Source organism: Hypomesus nipponensis, chromosome 20 (assembly GCF_054491055.1).
Source record: "Hypomesus nipponensis isolate SF chromosome 20, ASM5449105v1, whole genome shotgun sequence".
Lineage (NCBI taxonomy): Eukaryota > Metazoa > Chordata > Actinopteri > Osmeriformes > Osmeridae > Hypomesus > Hypomesus nipponensis.
This window is the reverse complement of record NC_140380.1, coordinates 6,418,580-6,427,432: the sequence shown is the minus strand read 5'-3', so window position 1 is coordinate 6,427,432 and position 8,853 is coordinate 6,418,580. Positions and strand designations below refer to the sequence as shown.

General features: G+C 47.2%; 2 protein-coding genes across 2 annotated transcripts; both read right to left on the bottom strand.

Moving 5' to 3' along the window:
* Positions 1 to 13: 13 nt before the first annotated feature.
* On the bottom strand, positions 14 to 5,552 carry LOC146246109 (putative monooxygenase p33MONOX). Its single transcript, XM_084684303.1, has 8 exons — positions 5,388 to 5,552; positions 3,390 to 3,497; positions 3,102 to 3,280; positions 2,873 to 2,993; positions 2,642 to 2,769; positions 2,395 to 2,498; positions 1,950 to 2,143; positions 14 to 1,240 (listed from the first exon to the last, which is right to left on the bottom strand). Exons 2-8 carry the CDS (start codon positions 3,412 to 3,414, stop codon positions 1,029 to 1,031), a joined length of 963 nt encoding a protein of 320 aa, XP_084540429.1. The 5' UTR covers positions 3,415 to 3,497; positions 5,388 to 5,552; the 3' UTR covers positions 14 to 1,028.
* A 663-nt stretch (positions 5,553 to 6,215) lies between these two features.
* Positions 6,216 to 7,322, bottom strand: LOC146246108 (uncharacterized). The gene has a single exon (XM_084684410.1). The coding sequence runs from the start codon at positions 7,320 to 7,322 to the stop codon at positions 6,522 to 6,524; it is 801 nt and encodes a 266-aa protein (XP_084540536.1). The 3' UTR covers positions 6,216 to 6,521.
* Between the last annotated feature and the right edge of the window lie 1,531 nt (positions 7,323 to 8,853).

The following is an 8,853-nucleotide window of genomic DNA, read 5'->3' as shown; positions in this document are numbered from 1 at the left end:
AGTTCAGTGCGAGTGCGGTTGTTAATATTTTTATTCTGAATATATACACAACATAGGTCCACAGGGGGACATATATATGGATACAACCATATATATGGATATTTCTTTCAAAAATAGAAAAATGCTGAAAACAGGGTTAGTGTCACATAATCTACAAGTAGTACGAGTATTTTCTCAATTCAAATCCATACAAGAGGAATGAGAATAACAGTACACTTCATTGAGGGTGAACAACAATCACCACAATATTAAATACATAACATTATATGTCTTATCTTTTTGGTACAGACAAATACCAAAAGAAGACGAGACAGAATAAAGGGACCATTATGTTGGAGACATTTCTGATCACAAAAAGTACATTTGGGGAATGACAGCTATCGATGAAAGCTAATGAAATCAAACTAGGACACATTTCCAAGCAGCAAACACTAATTTTAAGAAAACGGAGTGATGGCGAAAATTCCAGTGTTTTTTTTCCCCCCTCCATTTCCTTTTCAGGATCCAAATAAAAATAGAATACAGAATAGAATAACTGAATCAACTGAAAAACTGGATTTTTGCACCATCGGAACTTTCAACCGTTTAACAGAAATGACACAGAAACACATAAAACCTTTGAATCTCTACCAACAAAAGGCAAATAAAACACTGAGGTGAAAAGCAAATGAGAGAAACAACAAAAGACATGGCACCAGCACATGTATTTGATCACGCTACCATTTTACCGAACCTATACAACACATTTTAGTGCAAAGGAAGGAGAACAAAAACAAAACAAACATTTTCCATTCGCCTCAAAAGGACACAGAGGATCACTGGGGGAAGAGAAGGGAGATGGAGTAAACAGGTAGCACAAGAACTGGGAAAGGGTAAGACCAGCAAACCACTCAACCCTCCAGAGTGAGCGTCTCCCTGAGCTGTAATCTAGGATAAAACACTCTATCCCTATGATGCGTGTTTATGCATCCATGTGTGTACATGTGTGTGTGTGTGTTTGTGTTTGAAATATGGGAGTGCCTGGTGTCTCAGAAGCCCGAAGGCGTAAGAATGTTGATGTCCCGATGCTTGAGTTTGGCCGGCCGGCCGCCCTGCCTCCGTCCATCCATGCTGGGGATTTCCATCTTGGGCGGGGCTTTGTGACTGACAGGGTCTTCGGCCAATCGTGTGGCCTGGGCTTTCATGACCTCCATGGGGGTGGGCTTCTGGGCACCGCGGTACGCCTGCAGGGCAAAGCCCCCTGGAGGAGAGAGAACATCTGACCTCTCTGGAATGCACACGTTTTCTTTTCGGTTCACTGCGCAGTGCCTGGTGCGTGGAAATAAAGCTTGGTCCTACTACAGCAAGTATATGACTTCTGAATTGACGTCCTATTAAAGTCGTATCTACACTTGGAAGCTCATTTATCATTTTGTAGTAAATCTTTTTTTTATTGATCTGAAAGCATGTGCAATGCTGTAAAAATGTGACTTTATCTCATAAACAGGGGCACTTGAAGGTAGTCGTGCATCAATGAACGGGATGCCAAGTTTAGGCAACGCTGCCTGGTTTATCTGTGTACCTTGACACCAACGGCTCACAACAAGAGGACAGATAATCAGTTACCAGAGATAAGGCTTACTCCCTCACAAGAAAAACAAAGAAAGTACTGAAACTATAGGTCACCCGAGGCAAAATTCCTTATAGAAACACGATACAAAGCAGTAACACACAGTGTCGCACGACATACTAGTAGTATTGGTAAAAGCATCTTCTTATTTGATCAATACAAGTACAGCTCGCACATCGAAGATGAGACGATTCGGCGACAGGACTATATCGGTTCTCCAATTAGGAAGTTCTCCAAGCACGACCGAACAAACAAAAACCCAGGAGGGGGAATGTGCTCCCTCTTAAATACCGCCATCGAAACCTCCCCGAGACGGTCGCCATGTCCCGACGTAGCTTACCGGCGCCGCTGGATCCTGGCTCCGTGCTCGGGTCGAGCGGGGGCTTCTGGACGCTGGGCCGCGGCCCGAACGCGCCCCAGCGCTCCATGGCTCCTCCAGCCTCGACGGGGCCCATGTCCAGGCTGCTGCTGGAGCTCACGCTGAGGTCAGAGCCGGTGAGGGACGCCGTCGACCCCTGGCTGTTGAACCAGCTCCTGTCATACGCACGCACAGGACACAAATAACACGCACACAAGTCAGCTTTGCGAGGTGTTGCAATCGTCCAGCAATCAATCATATAGATAAAGTGCTTATCGCTGGGAAGTACAAAGTGTCATGTTTAGCTTGGCAGTTCACACGTCCACCGTGCTTGACACGAAAGGGGATGGCCCGCTCCCGGCCGGCACATTGGTTTCACGCGGTTGAGCGCGGCGGTCTGGGCAGGGCGGCGACTAGGCTGCGTTACCTGCGTTTGTTCTTGGGGGAGCTCTGGGGCGTTCCGGAAGGGGTCGACTGAGCCGACGACGTCGATTTGTCGTCCTTGGCGTCCGCGCTCTGGACGTTCAGTTTCTGCGCGGGCAAACAAAACAACCGATGCGGGCGTGAGCGAGTGACCCGACCGCTCAACACCGCCAGCTGGGCCACGGAAGGAATGTGGCCGCTTTGCTGCCGCGGCAACTTCCAACTTGGAGTGGCTCGCCGTGGCGACTTACTTGGAAGGACTCTGGCATGCGCTGGTGGTAGCGCGTCTCCTCGGCGGTCAGCCCCTTGTGGGGGGTGTAGCTCGAGTCGGTGAGCCCGGCCTTCTGCTCAAACCTGTACATGTGGTCCTGGGTGTGTTCTGGGGGGGGGAGAGACAGAGTCAGGCATTAGGATACACTGGAATGTGGACAGCGACGCGGGAAGATATGGGGGTCCGTTTGGGGTGAGTGTCGGGTCCTTACTGGTCATGAGGGAGTTCATTATGACGGAGGAAGCCTTGGCCTTCACCACCGGGACATGGGGCTTGGCAGAGCCGGCGGTGAACGAGGCAGTGTGGGTCTTGCAGCCTCCAGACTCGTCCTCCTGAGGAGCAGGGCACGCGACGAAGGGGGGGGTCACACACATCCTGAACATCGGCCCCCCGGAATGAACGAACGAGCGCGTTTGTGTGCGTGCGTGCGCGCGCGTTACCTCAGCCAGCTGCTGGAACTTTCTATCGGGGATTACCGGCCTCCTCCACAGGTTGTTGATGTTGATGTCCGAGGGCGGGGGGGACATGGGGGCCTCCAGGTTGTCGTCGTAGCTGAGGGCTCGCCGGGTCATGCCGATGGGCAGAGACATGCCACCCATCCCCATCCCAGACTCCAGGGCTGGGACAAGAACATACCAACAGCTCTCCAGATGGCTCTCCAGACAAGAAGCACCATTCCCGATTTGTAACGACACGGTGTTGGATTCCTGGTCCAGCGCCCGACTTACCTGGGAGATCTCCTGGTCCAGACATGATGCTAGAGGGTAGGTTTTGTTAAGAGTTGAAATGTGGAGATGGAATACGATCTGGTCGACCAAGCCAGGTGAGGATTGAACCTTCAGAGAGGATAAGGATAATAAAAATATAAATAGATACACAATCGTTCAAAAGACGTTCTACATTACAGGGCCAATGTCTGGATGCGAAAACTGGATCATTGGATGCATTGGAAACCAAAGAATGTGAACTGTAAATGTATTGAGTATCCAAGCTGATATTGGTTGTCATGTAGCAAAATCCACACATCAGGCTTTTACTACCGGTACTATGACAACTAATGTTAGTTCCTCAATAAATACTCTGTATACTGTCCAATTAGAATTTAATCCAACCCCATACTCCACTTTGTCCGTTTTGGCAAAAGTATAAAGCTATCGCAAAAGGAGGTATGCAATAATCTCTGGACACGAACAGTGCTCTCACTGAGCGGGCTGATTAATGATCAGTCAGGCTCACAGGAATGGAGCTTGGGTGAGTTTGTCCTTAGGACAGGGAACCCTGGTCAAAACAAGTCAGTTCAGGTGATAACACAGAAGCAAGTCACTGTGTAACTTTGTCGACAGAAAAGCACTTGGCTGCTGCTGTGGTGTCGAATTTCCTTCATGCACACTCACTCCCCGGCTGGTTCTGAAAAGTAGCCTCAAGTTGTAGAATCTGAATGGAATTCAAACGTCGTTGTTAACACGTTGGTTCGAATATTGCTTAGATCAGATAATCTTCGACGAGTGCCCCTGGGCATGAGGCATGAGGCTAGTCATTCCAATTAGCTTGACGACCCCACAATATTACCTTGAACCAGTGTAAAGTTGGGAAACACTAAGAGTGTACGTGTCACACATCTACAATTTCAGGTATGAAGGCCAACAGGTCAACCAGGAAGGCCAACCAGCCAGCACCTGACGATGGTCTCTTGCCTGCATTGTTGGCTGGTACAGCAGGCTATTTACCACACACCACTAGCACAAACACTGCGACGACAATAGATCCATTCTATTTTAAGGAACGGAGTAGTGGGATTCAAGGTCACTATAATGTGCCACCTGTTTCTGTCACAAGCTACGGGCTAATCGGTATCTCTTAACAAGCATGTGATCCTGAGATGGACTGAAAGAGCAGCGTTTACTATGCTGAGGTTGGCGGAATAGGCGGAAACGGTTGGGAGGTTGGGAGGCTGCTCTCTGCTAAATTGCACTAGCTCGCTGTCAGACAGAGAGGTTTGCTGCTGACGATGCATTGTATAGATAGCTGGAGAGGAACTGGAAGCTGTGGATATGACAGGCTTATCTATTCATTGACTGACGCTTCATGACCCCTCCTCTGAAGGGTCACAACAGGGCAGCTACGTAGCTGCCTCTCTGCCCAGGGGTGCTGCTAGGGAACGGTCCCTGCGGTATCATTCATTATGCAGCTGTGAGGTGCTGGCGGTGGCGGTGATGTCAATGATCGGCGAGCACAGTCATTAGTATTTCAGCATTAACACTCGCAACAGAACACAAATAATGATCGTTAGGCACACATTAATTCACATATGATGATTGTCAAGCTGAGCTATGCAAATATGTCTCCCAAAAAAACCATGGCACTAGAGACAATAGTAGTGTGTTGTAGCAGTCTTTCGCGTTTCAGTCAAGCCAGGATTACAGACTGGTGTTGCTGCACACGGTTATGTAAGATAAATACGAGCGAGCTAAACAAAGTTAACAGGCGAGATGCTTCTGTTGCTCATGGTTCTATTTTAAAAAATAACAATTGTTCGCAAGTTCACCTCCAAAAATTAAGATTGTCTGATTGCCATATAGTTAGCAACGGTGTTAGCTAGCACTGGGTTCATTTTGAACTTGGCTAGGCTAGTATAAAAGCTAGCAATTCCGGTTGATTCCGGGCATCACTGGAACTTAAATAGAAACAAACACCGTCCATTTTAAGTCCATTTCAATTGTACTTACCTTATCAAACGCTCCAATACCTCGTTATATTGTCATGTTCACGAAAGATAAAGACAGAGGCACACGAAAGATATAATGTTAGTCTGAGAGGTTGAGGTAGAACAACTGATCCACATAGCACCCATTATGTTTTTGGTATGATGGTGGTGGACGGGTGGGGTTGCCAGGTTATTTCCAGTCGCCCCCTGTCACTGCAAAGAGAAACCTGGCAACCAGAAGCACCAAAAGCAAACGCGCGAGCCAATTAAATATTAAAACCAACTAAATCATGTTTATTAAGGAATAAATTAAGGAATAAAACAACAAATAATGTATTAATTAACTTTAATACACTTAAAAAAAGAAGTACAGGATGATATCATTCTTATCAACCCGTTATAACACTTCCAATGAAGTGATTATCATTGTCCTGCATACGATACAATCGAAAGGTCTTTGACAAATATTTCACACATTCGTAAATATCGACATTCTTTATATAAATGAATACTTTGATATGAAAGTTACATAGCTTTGAGCCAACTCGACATGACCCTTCACATAGGTGGAACAAGGTTCGATCGTCCTGCACACTAATGTAGCCTAATCACTCAACCAATCGTATACTTTAATACTACATGTAAAATGTCATGATATTACATTTATTGGTACATAAGTATTGTCCTTTGGAGCATTATACATTCCTGTGCAGTGTGTCAGGTTTCAGGTTAACCTGTTAAAATTATACATACACAAATATATAGGCACACTCTGTCACCTGACCTCAAATTTCTAAATGTACCACCATTTACATATACATTTCTTACATTGATAATATTTGTTGTTTATTTCAATCTGCTTTCACACTTCATAACATTCCACACTGAAATGACTGGATCTTTTTTTGCATGGCTTTGTCACAAAATGTTGTACTTTTCCATCTAGTGTTTGAATCGTATTGGAGGTCCGTCTTCAAGGTGGATGATAGGTAGGATGACGGGTAACTAATGTCACACAACCCCCCTAAGGCCTTTCTTAATGAAGGGTCCTCTAAATTGATTGCTCCCCTCCTTCAGTTCGAACACGGTTTACATCTCGGCAGTGGTGGGCAGCATGCATCCCTGAATCTGGCCCCTTGACACACATTGCAACCCCTCAGCGATCCAGTGGAACAGCATGTGTGTGCGTTCGGGCACTGACGCTCATCCCATTCCCACTGCAAGGGGCACTCTCTGGCTGCCCTTGGGGCTTCCAGGAAAGCGTTGGCACGGCAGTATCACAACGCTCCTCCGTGGGGCGTTCTTCTAATGGAGGCGTGTCCTTGAGGCAGAGTTCAGGGCAGCTACTCTTGCGCTGGGTCTGAGAAGAGGAGCAAGTCATGGTGGGGAAGCTTTCGGCTCGAAACCTGGACTGCGCCTCGCTTCCAAGCGGGGGGGCGTCCCTCCTCCGCCTCTGGGGACAGCGCTGTGCAGCAAGTGCATCCCCATGACCGTAGAGAACCTCCAAGGGGTCAGCTACATGGAGCCTGGATGCGGTGGGGCTTTCCCCCAAGTTCGAAGACAATCTCCCCGGGTTTCTGCTCTCTCGCTGGGGCCTACAATCCTGGCTTGGACCCTCCTCTTGCAATGGTACAATGGCTGTTTGGAACAGGGGCTGTCTGGGGGACGGCGTCGTCTCTCTGGGTCTGTGAAGTCGGAGGCAAGGCCCGAGCGAGTCGAGAAAGCCGACTGTTAGAATGTCCAAGTCGGGCACACTCTGGCCAAAAGCTGGGCAGGCCAGCTGGCAAATGGACCGAAAGTAGTCCTGTGTTGACAAGGGATGGAACTGGGGCTGGGCCTGGGACTGGGTAGGGGTGTGAAGGCTGTTGGCCTGGTTCATATCGTGGACCAGTTCCTCGTAGCCCTCCCTGATGGTGGGCAGAGCTCTTTTGGTCTGCGGTCTGAGATAGGGGCGCATGACTACGACACAACACAAAACAGGTGGAAGTAGAGAGAGGCGAGAGTGGAGGCAAACAGTATTCAGAGAACAAAAGGAGGGGAGGCCAGGAAAAGATAAAGATCAGTTGACACATGGGGGGGGGATTCAAATGTTACAGCATTTGACTGAAATATTGAGTATTATATATACAAAATGTATCATATACAATCAACTATATTTACAAATGTTTACATGGCTCATATGTGGGTTTTATTTCTTTAAGAGTGGGCTGGAGAGAAGCACTGGCTGGGAGAGCCCAGGGAAACAGTGCAGGGCCTGTCTCCATGGTAACCCCATCTCATTCAGGGCGAGCAGATGGAGCTTGTGTTACATTGCAACCGGAGAACAGGGCACTTACACACGCACACGCACGCACGTTTTCTGACACCAACACAAACGCATCCACACCGATCCCGCATGCGACGCCACATAATGGCCCGCGCTGGACACGTCCAGCTATCATCGAATGCATTCATACAACCTTGCACATTTGTGTGCATACGTATACAAACACGGAAACACCTTACTAGCTTTGCATTCCCAGTCCACACTTACTGTACACAAGCCCCTCTGCCCCTCCCTGCTCATCACCTGGCAACCTCAGAGAGGAATACGCGGTCACAAAGACAGAACTAGTCAAACTCACCTATTTCATTGTGCGTGATGCGGAACGCAACCAAACTACCCAGGGTGGAAGCGTGTCCACCGACCTCGAGGACCAGCTGACCAATGAGACTGGAGAGATGAAGCGAGCCACACTGTATTTATACAAGGAGGGCGGGGCCTCCGGCGTCACTGCTCACACACACACTGTGGTTGTTGTCAATGTGAAGCAAATGTCTCTTTTATGAGTGGGAAACCAATCAACGTTTCTTAATGAACTGTTGATGGGCTTTAAGTGAGAATTTGTGTGACCATTTTGTACAAGACTAACATTGCAGCCATTATAATGGGTGTGAGGTTGTTTTATTCTAAATTATGTGGTTGTACGAGAAAAATCCAGAGTGTACACATCATACAAAACAAAGAACTCTTGTAGTTGCCCAAGCAACATATTACGTAAGTCAGTCCATTCTGGGAAGTCCACGTGTGTCTCCTACAATATTTTGACAAAACAAATTATTTTTGTTATTTTGATCAAATTATGTAATTGTTGCTTTTTCTTTTGGCAAAAGTTAAAAGGTTTGGTTTCACATTGTGAGTCTGGGTTGGGTTGAGCGTTAGTGTGGCAGTCTGAAAGAGTTGATTGTAAACTCGGGATGCAACATTAAAGTTTCAGGGACAAAATAAACACATTTTTATGTAATTAACTGATATTCCCAGAGAGTCTCTACGTTGCTTTATCAAATGCAATTTTTTATGTAACTTTCTATTTAAACACTTAATTGGTAGAGGAGGTTATTTGGTTCTATTTCCCACGTAACAGTTGCAGTGGCCATCTGTCAAGAGCTCACCAGCAGGAGGCACTATTGGACACCAGACGTGCAAAAACAGATTCCTGTGACATCAC

Coding starts and splice junctions, on each gene's coding strand:
- LOC146246108 (XM_084684410.1), bottom strand. CDS start 7,322: ATGCGCCCCTATCTCAGACCGCAGACCAAAAGAGCTCTGCCCACCATC.
- LOC146246109 (XM_084684303.1), bottom strand. CDS start 3,414: ATGTCTGGACCAGGAGATCTCCCAG. Junction 2,499..2,641: donor GCATGCCAGAGTCCTTCCAA/GTAAGTCGCCAC, acceptor TTGCCCGCGCAG/AAACTGAACGTCCAGAGCGC. Junction 2,144..2,394: donor TCCCCCAAGAACAAACGCAG/GTAACGCAGCCT, acceptor TGCGTATGACAG/GAGCTGGTTCAACAGCCAGG.